Source organism: Kryptolebias marmoratus, linkage group LG3 (genome assembly GCF_001649575.2).
Source record: "Kryptolebias marmoratus isolate JLee-2015 linkage group LG3, ASM164957v2, whole genome shotgun sequence".
NCBI lineage: Eukaryota > Metazoa > Chordata > Actinopteri > Cyprinodontiformes > Rivulidae > Kryptolebias > Kryptolebias marmoratus.
This window is the reverse complement of record NC_051432.1, coordinates 20,432,568-20,446,229: the sequence shown is the minus strand read 5'-3', so window position 1 is coordinate 20,446,229 and position 13,662 is coordinate 20,432,568. Positions and strand designations below refer to the sequence as shown.

General features: G+C 37.0%; 1 protein-coding gene across 2 annotated transcripts in view; it reads right to left on the bottom strand.

Moving 5' to 3' along the window:
- Positions 1-1,609: 1,609 nt before the first annotated feature.
- prkcaa (protein kinase C, alpha, a) overlaps positions 1,610-13,662 on the bottom strand; it is a 123,360-nt gene continuing 111,307 nt past the window's right edge. For both annotated transcript variants that reach the window (XM_017435192.3, XM_017435193.3), the window contains one exon: positions 1,610-5,985. In XM_017435192.3, the coding sequence (XP_017290681.1) occupies positions 5,824-5,985 (162 nt within the window). In that variant the 3' untranslated portion in view covers positions 1,610-5,823. The remainder of the gene's footprint in view (positions 5,986-13,662) is intronic.

Genomic DNA, 13,662 nt, shown 5'->3' with positions numbered 1-13,662 from the left:
ATCCATTCACTGTACCATGTTAAAATTAAATATAAAATAGAGACTGCATGATAACATTTGGTATCTAGAAAGCAGTTTCTAAATATGGGCATTCATTTCTCACATGCATCTGACTAACCACCACAACTGCTCATGAGTGAGAGTGAATAAAGATGATGTCATCAGCTTGGCTCTGGCTTGGCATTTCATATAACCTCTCATTGACCTGATTGGAAAGCAATCAGACCCAAATTTTCAGTAAGACAGATGAAACCAATCAGGTGATTTCTGAAGAGTCTGAGACCAAATTTAGTTGTTAACAAGACAGAAGAGTATCCAAAATGATGCAGACATCAAGGTGAAAGGAAATTAGTGGAAAAGTTTCAGTGATCAATAGAAAGTATTCATAAAAACAGATTTTTGCCTCTTTGTGAGACTGACTGTAAAACTCTCAGTATAAAGTGAAGGAAGTTTTTATTATTTCAAACATCTCAGCCCTTTTGTTCATTTCTTAATCGCCTTGATGTGTATCCAAAAAACTGCATTCGATTCATGCAAAATGCTGGAAATCAAACATAAAAACAAAACTAACAGAAACAGCTTTAATCGACAAACATACCGTAAATACACTGAGTAATTATGATGAGTGCACTCGTGTTTGTAACAAAAGAAACCTTGTTTTGCTTGAGTGTCAGTCTTTAAAACGCATTTGCAAAGGTGACAGCTGGGCTCAGCTCCCAGAAAGTTTGAGATTTTAATTAACTTAGTAGAGTTATAGGCTCTACTTCATACTTCACTTCTTGTCGAGGTAAAAGCTCCGGGTATGCCTCCAGCTAAATGTTTACACAGTTGTACATTCAGCTCGAGGCATCTGGATATGTTAGCTACATGGTAACGTTTTTATTTTAGGATCAGACAAAAATGAAGGTGAACTTCCTAAAATAAAAAAACATGATCTGCTCTGATCATTTCAGCTATGTAAGAAAAGAAAATGGTAAAATAAAGAAACTTTAAGAACTCCTGATAGCTTCTCTGATTATTTTTATTTAATCTAAAGGCATTCTGACTATAATATTTTGAGAACTCTCAGACATTTATTAACTTTTCTGTGTTATCAAGGATTTGTTCATCATGCATCTGTGAAGCTAATCATCAGAGGAAAGTCTTATAATTTAAAATTCCAAAGTGATATATTCAGTTTTATTACTTATGTATTTAATGTGTCGGAGAGTGTCTATGATCAGTAAACTGTTACTTGCTGGTGGAGTACATTTAGGTGAAAGTTACAGATGATGACTTCTTCAACACAATATCCTTTCTCATTTAACACTCTTCCTCCCCCCAGTTTCTTTATATTGATTGAGCTCAAATGATTAAAAAAACACCCAGAATGCACACGATCAATAAAAGCAACTCAACACAAACTCTAAGCTATATGGGTAGAAGCACATGTACAACATAATAATACAGAACACTAAACTGAGCCAAAGACTGGATAAAAATTCATGTATTCAAAAGATGCATTCCTGAGAGCCATAAAATCAGCTGTAAACTGTGGTGTTAGCTAAGCTGTGTGTTAATATTGCACGTGTATTTTAATGTCAAACACACAAAAACAACTGCACAGGTGTGGGCCTCATTTTCTCTTGTCTTTATTTGCATTATCATACATTAGGTACAAATGACACAATCAATTACAAGGTTAAGTAGCTGAGACTCGTTTTAAAGGTTTCAGGCTGACAAGGAAAAAAAAAAACATACATCATTTGCAAAATACATCATGTTCTTTCGTTTACAGTCTCTGTGGATATATTGTAATTTATGTACAGGGACAGGGGCTGCAGTGACTATAAAATAACACAAAGGAGTTAGAGAACATGTTACTCTGTGGGTTCAGGTATAAGGCATTCTTGCACATCACTGATTATGTGCCCTGCATGTCCAGGAGGACCGCAGTTGACAACTGACAGGACAAAGCATTAAATGTTGACTAACAAGAAAGAATGGAAAAACGTTACACCACATTGATCTTAAGAAAAGAACCGTAAGGATTTCAGAAGGAAACCCTCTTTTAAATCTTAGATTTATCGTTACAGGAAACACTTTATAGTTTCTGGTGATTGAAATCTCTTAGATTAAACTAAACGAAGAACAAATCAATTTGGCTAATTTCTCTCCCTTGGTGTGTTAATAGAACGTAAAAAAGACAAAATAATTTACACACAGGGAATCAACTGTGTTTCTGATCTGAAATCTGGCTGTCAAAGGAAGGAGGAAGCTAATGAAAAAGTGATGGATTAACTCGGCTCAGGCACCAAGGAGGGAGGGATGGGTCAGTGTGACGAGGCACGGGGGTTCTTCAAAACATCACCATTTCTCTTGGTATCCTAATCATCTCATCACCTGTTTATTGTCCCTTTAAATCTACTATCACCCAGTATAGTTTTAACACGCTGTCAACACACATATGACCTTACTGAGCACATCATTCAGGCAGTGATAGGCACAGGGAGGTAAAGGTAAAGCAAGAAGACACAGATAAATCCAGTTCTTTGTTTATAAACTGCAAAAGTTACTTCTGTCAGAAACTAACATTTTGTATATATATTTTGTTTTGAAATAACATTCACATAACTTGGAAGATGCGATAAGACAAGCACAAGATAAAATAATGGGAATAAAAGAGTAAATTAAAATGTTATTTAAGAATAAAATACAAAGTACATGAGTGAAGTTGTATAGGTGGTTTAAGAAAATGAATATTAAAAAGGAAATGTACAGCACATCTGAACAAGGCGGGAAAGGCACAGAGGGAAAGACAATCACTTGTTATGGTTGCACCACCCGTAACTCAACAGATTAAAAACACAGCAAGTCACTTTCTTTTTAATTAAAGGGATCCAGCTAGAGTATTAACCTCGGGTTTAGTCCCAAACAGGCTGAATAAAGACTGAGTATGTACAATCAATATTTTATCGAAAATCTGTGTAATTCACTGCAGATGTTAAAATAAATGTTTTAAAAGTTTGTTTTTTTTCCCTTAATGTTTCAAACAGGCTTCTGCCCAGATCTAGTGAATAATCTAATGATGGGAAAAGGGAATAAATATAAAAAGTAGCTCAATTCTTAAAGTCACTGGCACTTTTTTTTATACAGACATACTGTGCACCAATTTACCAGTTCAATATACCAAAGAACACCAATGGCAACATGCTGCTGTTTGTTTCTGTGGCCAACAGGAGACGCCGCCACATTAAATCACCATTGTGGCTAAACAGATAATGCAAGACTGTTTTTGTTGGGTTTTGGTGTTCTCCAAGTTTGGCACATGCTGAAGGTTATGGAGATGAGAGAACATGAGGAGAAGGTGCAGTTTTAGGTAAATATAGGAGAAAAAAGCATTTTTATAGTTTTGACTCGTATCAGGATTTGCCAATGTAATATATCTTTTCAAAGAGTATTAAATTTCAAGAGCATAAGATGGAAAGAAATTACAGAAATTACCTAAAAGATAAATGCCCAAATTATACAAACCCTTATTTGTGAGACACTAGAAAACAATAAAATGAGCTCCTGGGTTAAAACTCTAAACTGATGAGATATTAATTGATCCAAATATTGAAAAAAGTTTTAAGTAAAAGAAAAAAGAAAAAAGCACTTACTGATCTAGAACCAGCAGCAGCAACACTCTGAATCTACTTAAATCTCTAAGTCCCTAAGTATCAACATTATGTAGTATTTTGGCAATATCTCCGCTGCTAGCATTTATAGCTGACCCACCTGACTGAGCATCAGAGCAGCTGGGCTGGTTTTAGATCAGCTCAGGATAACTAACTGGTCATGGCTCAGCTCGATTTATCTCGTATTAAAAATTTTCACAAGACTCAAAGAAGTCATACAAATAAGCTGAATGTGTGACCAAAGGAAATGTGTATGATTACCAAGATGGAAATGGTGAATTTTACAAACAGTAGGATTTGGAACAAACTAAAGATCCAAACAGGGAGTGAGGAACAATGTGCAACATTTTGAAACATTTTAGCTTAACATCAATGTAAAGCTACTGCTAGAAATCGATTTTTTTTTTTCTTCAAGACTACAAGGGGCAAGTGTTTTCGTTGATGGGAGATCTGAGTGCATCTTTGACATTGTGAGTCGCTGGACTTTCATCCTACACAGCATGCAGCACTGACCGGATCACATGCATGAACGATGCCTACAAACAGCATGCAGACACAGAAGGACAGTCAACAGCCACAAATGCATCCAGTCAACATTACTGATAATCATTTTAAAAAAGGGAAAATAACACTTTTGATCAGTTTGACTAAACAAGTAGAACAGATATTTTTTTACAACTTGCTCAATCTGGATTCTAGTTAGGACATCCAGCTGTTACAAAGGTGATCTGAACTGGGTTAAACTCTCTTTATACACCATACAGATAATGGTTTATTTACTTATTGTAATAAAAGCATGTGTATGTGTTGGTATAAAAATGCAACTTGCTATAATTAAAAATAACCCATAATTATTTACAAAGGAGTTACACAATGATTATTTAATAAGGTAAAATATTAAATTTGATCTAATGGAAAAAGAAAATATGTAAAAGATCACAGAAAAGGAAAAAGAGAAACCAAGCCTACTTTTAGACATACAGAATGAATTAGGGATAACATAAACAAATTAACAATGATTATGTTGACTTTAAATGAACTAACAAGTTTGTTTCTGAGACAACAAAGTGACTCTGAATGAAACAAAATGTGTTTTATCAACCTTAAGCGGATACTGTATGGAATACAACATTGCATGATTAATACACAACTTCAAATGAGACAAAATATCCTCACAGATTCTTTTAAGACATTTAGGGCCAGAGAGAGAGAGAGTCTTTGTTATCTTCAGTGTAACCAGAAACAGTTAAAACTAACTAGTGTCTGAACACAACAAGCTGTAAACTGTTTAGATTTGATTTTTATCACTGAGCATGCTTTGATACTGCTCGAACACAAAACTGAATGCATGTCCACGAAAACTAGTGAAGTCTACAGCTTTTAGCTCAATAAGAGCAAGCAAAAAAGCTGTATGAATGATTAGATTTAGCACTTGAACCTAAGCTAAGTTTTAAAACAAGGAATTAATGCCACTTATACCTAAATGTTTGTCTCATTTTTGTTTTCACAGGATGCATGTGTTCACCTATTTGTTGCTTTTCATTGATTTTTGCTACACACAGAGGAGCTGAGACTGGTTAAAACTATTTTTTACTCAAAAGAGTACTGGTATATCATCACCATGAAGGAGAACAAGAAGAAAACTGTAAACATGATACAGGAAACATTGAATCACAAAGTGCTGTTTCAACGCCTGCACCACCTGTCCTTCATATTTTTGGCTATAGCGTCTACACTGCTTTAGATGTGTTTGGATTATGATTATTGACAGAAACTGTTTCTCACCAGTTAGATCTACTGAAAGTGGTTTTATCCAGAGATTTGTAAACAGATTACTTTATTTTCTAATTCATATACTGGCATAGATTAATAAAGCCTGGCATTGTTGTTATAATGCCTCCAGAGACATATCCTTCTACAGTGTTTAACCATCATTACTAAAGAACATTTCATCTTGTGGTTGACTATGAACCAAACTAATCTATCAATCTATACTGGCGAAAATATTGTACAAAGCAAATATGCATGTCCTTGTCTCCTGCTTAGGAATTACACCAATACATTAGGATCTTTTATGATATTTGAAGCTCTAGTTAGATGTTGACGGTTAGTTGAAGTGGGTGGCAGTAAACAGGGAGCTTCTTTGGAGGCTTTACCACCCTTCTCATACACTGTTAACTTGCGGGTGTACAAACTGCGAGTTGATGAAGGAGAACCCTGCGAACTCGGCCTGGTCGATGTTGGCTATAACCAGCTCATCGGGTGGTGTGAGCTGAGGCTGGGTGCGCGTGAAGAACTTGTCAAAGTTCTCAGCTGCTTTGCCGCACTGTAGAAAAGACAGACAGAGAGGAAAGTGTCATTTAGGTGCCAGGCATATGATGTACGTGGACGAACGGCCAGGAAGAATCTGATCCGGCAACAGGAGTGTGCACACTGCCATTCTGCAAAGGCCAACACAGAGCAGGTTTGAGAAGACATCGATCATTGTATTTTAAGGTCCTTGAAAGCAGAGGGCACGTGTCATCAAAACATTGTTAGTTACCATTTTCACGATTAATTTTACTTAATAAAATAAAACAAAAGCATGAATGAATGATACAACAAGCAACATCTGCAACGTCTGCCACTTCAAGCTGTCAATGTCTTTGGGTGAGAAAATAATGTGAAGCATGTTGCACCCAATACTGACTTTCTGCAGTGAAAACAGTGGTTAAAAGTCAGATGCTCCCAAACTAATTCAATTTGAACATAATGCATCGGTCTAAATACTAAACCAGCACTGGAACAGCTGAGGAACAGCGATATCTCTTTAAATAAATATTTCTCCAAAACAATTAGAAGGAATGGTATCATCACCTTCGTCAATACATAGATCCAATTCCACTGGCCTCTTAAACTGTTGATACGCAAATCCTTCATTTAGGCTCACATAGAAGAGCTAATTTAAAAGCTAATTATCTTGCAAATGAATAAAATGATACGTATAAGATGAAGGTACAACAAAGTCACAGAAAAGCTAATTAGTGTGTTCAGACAAGATGCAAGTTGTCAGTATGTGGCAACAAGGTTATCAAATCATAGATAAACAGTAAAAGCAATAATTTGTTTGCTTATTTGTGATGGATATAAATGTCTCACTTTTTTGTTTTACCTTTTAACTTAAAGCACTGGCACAGTTATTCTTTAAAAAGCTGTTTAAATAAGTGAGCCAAATCACTTTATTATGGCTGTGGAATTTCAATGTTTTTTTTTTTAAGTCCATGTAATGACACCTTAAACCTTGTTCAAATAATCTGCAGCCATGGGTTGAATTTTTTTCTAAACATTTAAATAATGATGCCTCAGAAAAGGAGACGGATATGAGCCAACAGTTGTGTGAGTTCAGGTATTCATTTCTAAAGATGGATTTTTGATCAAGTCATGAAGGTTATAAGGAACAGATGAGGTTCAGTTTCAGTCTGGACAAGAGAGAAAATATTCTTTGAAATGCTTTAAAGCTTTTGCAAATTTTGGGGATCGGTGCACTGTTTTACTTTGAGTTAAACCTGACTCGTATGGGAGAATCATGAGAAGTAAACAGGTTGCAGGGATTCTGAAAACATCTTTTGAACGATAAAGTTAAGGGTTCTCTACAGGGCAACTGAACAACTGGCTATCAGATAAACAAGTGAACATCTGTTGCTCAGGTCTTTATGGTCTCTAAAACACCGTCTGACTCCATCATAATGTCCTTCATTAAGTTTTACATGACAGAGGGTCACTTCATGAGAAGAACAGCTTTAAATTGCAGCTTTGCAGAGCCAATAATTGCATTAGAAAGGAGAAAACACTAAATTAACAGGTCACATCGAATTTATTTTTATTGGTCATATTTGTTTTTGCAAAACACATTACAAAATACTCACATGAACATTGAACTATAGAGTGAAGAAACCCAAGACCAACAAATAGTCCTTCAAGATCTACAGATTTAGAAGTCTGCTGCTTTCTTCTGTTCATTCACTGTTGTCCCTGTCTACACTGGGGAGTTATGTCTGTTTGAGCAAAAATTTATTGTACTTCCTGGCCCACTTCGCAGTGTTTTTTTTTTATTTTTTATTTTTTTAAGATTAGATATTTGCAAAGTGAAAGGACACAGCAGGTGGCCTGTCACCACTACTGGTCCTTCATGTTGGTTTTGTTTATGAAAGTCCTAAAATAGAGCTGTTTGGATCCAATGAACACAGTGGTGACAGCATCAGAAGCCCAACACCTAAATATGGTGTTAAATCAGTGACTCTCCAAAGGTCAGCAACTGGTTGACTTATAAAGGACTTAAAATGTTCCCTTAGGATGCTGATTAAGTTTTGAGCTTTTTCTGTTTGATTTGGCTCTGATTGATGCCAGGTGGTTAATTGGTCAAATTGCTTTTCCATCTCTTTTGTCAGCTTCATTACTCAATAAGATACAAATGCATAAAAAATGAGGAATGACCTAAAATGAGAATATAAACTTCAAGATTCAAAATTTATTTTCTTAATTCAACCTTTGAGTTTCATTTTATAGGACAAATCCTATTGTTATTGAAATAATAGTAGTTTCATAGCTGGCTAATACATACTGTTGCTTTGTTCTTGTCTCCATTTAAAAATGGAGCAACAAAGCAAATTCAAGGAATCAACATAGGAGAGAGTAAGCAAGGAGAGACAGAAGGCTTTATACAAACCTACTGTCAGTCCTCATTACTGAGTCCACCTACACATGGGACTAACCTAAATGGTTGAATGCATTTAAAAACAAACACGCACAGTCACACACCCATGCACACACACACTAATATGCAAAGCATGATAAGCATTCATGTTCCCTTCTGGAGCTACGCCCCTGCAGATGCTTGTTCGTAATCTGTGAAGACAAATTTCATGGAGCTGCAACACGTGGCCTCAGCAGAAATAAGGAGCGATGGCAACCAAAGCATTTTTGGCAATACACAAACATTGGTGCCATGATTTAAAAAAAAAAAAAAAGGTTCTTATTTTAAATCTAGAATAAAAAATAATAATAAAAAAACTTTGGGTATTGTTTTATTTTCTAGTTAATGTAATTATTTAGTACAAAAAACATTCATTGTCAAACGCTGCTCATAGTCAAAACAAACAAACAAACAAACAAACCACAGTGCTGATCCCTTGGAAAAAAGTGACAATTTGTTTTTGGAATAACTGAGATACATGATGTTTTACACAAGCGACAACCCTCAATAAGTCAGTACACATCCTTCCTGTTTGGTTTCAGTCTCTTCCAATCAGTTTTAATAGTTTGTATTTGCACAGTTTGAGCCCACAGCCAACTGTGAGCTGGCTCTGAAAGTCTTGACTAACTCATGACTAACTGACCTTTTCAACTGTTGTCCTGCATTCCATTCATAGACATGACATGACTGTCAGCTCAAGTATATGCATGTTTCTGTTTACATGAAAGTCTCTGTGTGCATCAGCAGCTGTTTGTGTCTCAGTACCTCTCTGTGCTGAGGCATCCCTGTGAGCAAAGGTACTGACAATTTCTATTTTTATTATCTTTCCGCTGAGGAGGTGTGACGGAGCTCGTCAGGTGATTAAACAGAGATGAACACAGCTGAACATAAAAAAAAAAAACATGAGGGCACAGATGTGTCCAAAGTGATTGCGTTTGTGTGTGTGAGGGTTTTTGGACTGTGATTGTTGCCACCACCAGGTGACATTTGCTCTAAGCCACCACTACTCTGTCAGGCTAAGACATGATGAGACACCCATTACAAGATGGAAAGCAAAAGTGGCTGCACATGTTCACATGTTTGGCTCTTAAACATCTCTCCTTCCCCCACACAGTGTACACCTAATCACAAGCATCCTTCAACTGCTGTGTCTCTTTGTCCACTCGTCGCCTTCTATCCATCAGTAACCATTCATCACCCACGTGAAGCAATGTACTTTTAAATTTGACCTCCTTTGACAATTTCCAGCCCCCAAATGTCCTTTTTTATAACCCATAGGAGTTACTCCTTGTGACATCTGGCTGCTGCTTCCGGGCAATAGTCCAACCACTGTGTGCACAAAGCATATGTGGGACGAAGCTTCAGCGCCACAACTGACAGTGCTGGGTCTGATGAAATGCTTGACAAACATGCTTAATTCATTTCAATCTGTTTTTTTTTACAGAAAGAATCCAGGACTACAAGTTTTGTGATTATGCCCTAGTCTACTGTGTTCATTACTTGCAATGTGGAGTGCTTAATGGGAGAAATACGTCATAGTTTGTCAAGAAAAATGACTACGGGCAGACTTATTGTCCCAAAAATGAAACAGGACAAAGCAAAAATTTTATAGCGTGAAGGTAGGGACATAAAGTCGCCCTTATGGTGAAGCACAAATCTCTCATTTGGCATTGTGTCATTTAGCCAAACCTTACTGGGTAAATTGCTGTCCTCCCATACACTGTGACACAGAGTCCTACATGAGTTTTTAACCTACTTTCTCTCATCTTTAATCTCTCTCCCTCTCTTAGTGCATGCATACAGATGTGCACGCCTCTGCACTCAAGTATATTAAAGAACACTCTGCTACTTAGGAAGATAAATGAGTGCATGCCTCCATTAGGGTTATGCCAAGACACACACAAACAGGCACACACGCACACACTATCTGCGTTTTTTCTGCTTTCCCAATCCCTGAAGCTAGCTGTACACAAAACCCGTTCCTGTTTTCTCTGAAACATTTTGCTTTCTTTGTTGAATGTTCTCTTGTGTGAACAGTTCAGACAGGGGGATTGGTCATTTGAGTTTAAATGCTTTTTAAGATGAAGAGTGTAAATGTAAATTTCAGCCATGTTTTTTTTTCTAATCTCTGTGAAGCTGTTTTGCAGTAACACTCATCAACATTTAATCATCTTTTTTTATAATTTAATAATGTGAATAAAAAACAATGCACAGCTTAAAACATTTACTATTGCACAAGATAAATTTCAAACATTGGCTGTGTTTGGAAAAATATAACTTCTAGACAAAAAATAATGGTTCAGAACACCACTGGATTTTATAAAAATGATAAATTTGTAGCTAGGGTAAGTTTCTCTACCATTAAAAAAGGCATAGAAAAATTCATACAAATATTTTTTTTTTACTCTAACAAACACATTTAAAAATAAAGAGGCTACAGAGTTTAAGGCCATGAACTAGGGGTTTTAAATTTAGAGTTTTTACTAAAAACTTGGCATCTTTGAGCAATTCCATAACAATATTTAAGTTTATCTTAATTTAGAGTAGCTTAATGATAATCAGATGTTTGGGCTCTTTTTCTTAGTGCTGTTTCCAGGCAGTAGAAGCAATGATGTGACAGCTGATTTTGTCAAATTAAAGGTCTGGATTATAGTGAGGTTGGGTATAGAACTGTGGGAGTGGAACATGGTCAATGCATAGCTTAAAGAGCAGCCTCTAACCAGATGGGCATGGTTTGGTTCCATGGTTGGGTAGCTTGGCTCTCTCTTAGAAATAGGGTGTGAAGTTTGGTTATCTGGGAGGGACTTGGAATAGAGCCGCTGCTCCTCCACATTGAAAAGACCCAGTTCAGGTGGTTCAAGAATTTGGTAAAGATGGCCCCTGAACGCATCCCTAAGATGGTGTTCGGGGCATGTCCAACTGGGAAGAGACCCAGGACAAGCTGGAGACATTATGTCTCTTGGCTGGCCTGGGAATGCCTTGAAATCCTCACAGAAGAGCTGGAAGAGGTGGATGTGGAAAGAGATGTCTGGTCCTCCCTGCTCAAGCTGCTGCCCCTGCGACCCAATTCCAGAACTAGCAGCAAATAATGGATGAAAGGAAGAAGCGTAGGTTTTTTTAAAAAAAAAGTATTTACAAAAGATTTCTGTCTTCCTCTGCCTTTAAAACTCAAATCCATTGTTTACCACTTTGCATTTCTTGAGGAATAAATTTTAGATTTTACAGAAGTGTTTTTAAACCAAACATATAACTGATATAAATAGAAATATTGATCATGTTATTTTCCTGTAAAGGAAGTTTAGACCCACTCAGTTGCAGCAGTGTTTGTCTCTTCCCCTCTGTCTCAGAACTGCAGTGAGTCACAACTCATTCATCTTGCCCTCAGTATTTATGCATGTGAGTCTGTGTTTGTGTCCATGTACCCTATGCAACATGCATATCCATTCTTCACTTTTGTGTAATGACTAAGTCCTCCCACTCAACGTTTGTCTGCCTCATTCCTTTCATTCACAATGATTCAGCAGATTCAGATTTGACCTACATTTTTTATCCCACTTCCCTTTGGGCCACAAGAAAGATCAGGAATCTGGGTGTGAAATAAGGGGACATCAAGTGCTTTTTTTTTTTTTTACAAGAAATAAGCCAAATTTCAACACTGTTGGCTTGTGTTTTGTTACCCACACAAGAGTTCTGCAAAGTGACACCACTAACCACTATAATTACAGAGTTACACTAACATAGCCTGCCTTGACAGTCGTCCTCTGTGCTGTCTCAAGTCCTGGTCCAACAGATACAGATTGTCTGAATGTCTCAGTTGAGCACAGCTGGCGTATTGATTGCTCTTCCACAGCTGTCACAGCAGGATGAAGTGAGACTGAGCAGCAGAAAAAAAACAAAACAGGAAAAGCAAAGAGGAGGAGGAGTTGGATGAGAGAGACAAGATGGATCAGGTGAAGGGTGAGAAGGAGATGTGTAATGACAGCTGTTTGCTGGTGACGCACTCAGGAATAGCATTATTACATGGCATAATGAAAAGGGCATAATGGATTATTTTAGCGGAGGTGACCATGGTTACAATAAAAAAAAAAAATTCTGTTATTATATTGCTCTCTTTCCATCTCCCTCATCTTTTGAGCTCATCTGCACCTAGAACCACGCAGACGTGCACTGCAAGGAACAAGCACATTTGCATGCATCGACTTCCTTACAACTGCAGTGTGACAACTCCAGAAGCTCATTCTCTCCAATATTTTTACCATTTCTAATATAAATCCCCTCTCTGCACACACACAGCTCCAATCTCAAGTAACGACTGACACATAAGCAAGAAAAATGTTTTCAAATTCTTTTCTAATTCTCTGCTAACCTTTATTTCTTTAAGCTCACACCCACACACATTCTCTCACACGTACATAAAGCGCATGGCAGGCAGAGAAGCCAGGGTTCACCTTTTTAGCAGAACTGGAGCCCTTGTGGGTTGAATCGGTGGAGAACTAAAGTTTTTAAAATGAATACGTAGTAGACATATACATACACACACACACATAGATAACATTAAATGAACTATGTTGTTCATGTGTTTTGTTTTTTTCTAAGTCATGCATCTATATGAGCACCATCACCTGTAAAGTAAAGTAATTAAAAATGAGTTTGCAATTCACTTATATAAGGAATCAGTAAATATAATTTAACAGAACTTTTAAAACATTGTGCATGTACTTATGTACCAGACATTACAGTGACTTGTGTTTGTTGCTAAAGCTTAGGTTATAGAACACTTTACAGTTTTAGCCATTGTTTTATAGATTAGCTGCTGTGATTGTTTCTGTTTCTGCTGGATGGCGTCATTTTGGCTACCCCTTGGCTGGCATATAAATGGCTCAATATTTGACTCCACAATACTCTGGTACACAGATTAAAAGTCTCTGATCAAAGTCTGTACCACATGCTGTTCAGGTTCTGTAGCTGCAAGATACACCCTAACCATCGTTCCTCCACCACTGTGCTCAACAGTTGCTATAAAATGACTGAGGCTCTAACAGCCTGAGTTAAATGGTCTCAGAGAAGCAACAGATTTTCCCCTTCAGTCTATGAAGGGTTATATCTTTCTTCCTTGGCATTGTGTTAACACGCAGCTGATTACTCAGGGCTGCAAACTGCCTCAGTTTCTGCTTTCAGAGAGGTGTTTCACCTTAGTGATGATCTCTTTAGCAAGTGTATCTGAATAGCCACTTCTTACCCTCCTAATCCTTTGGAAGCAGTAAAAAAAGT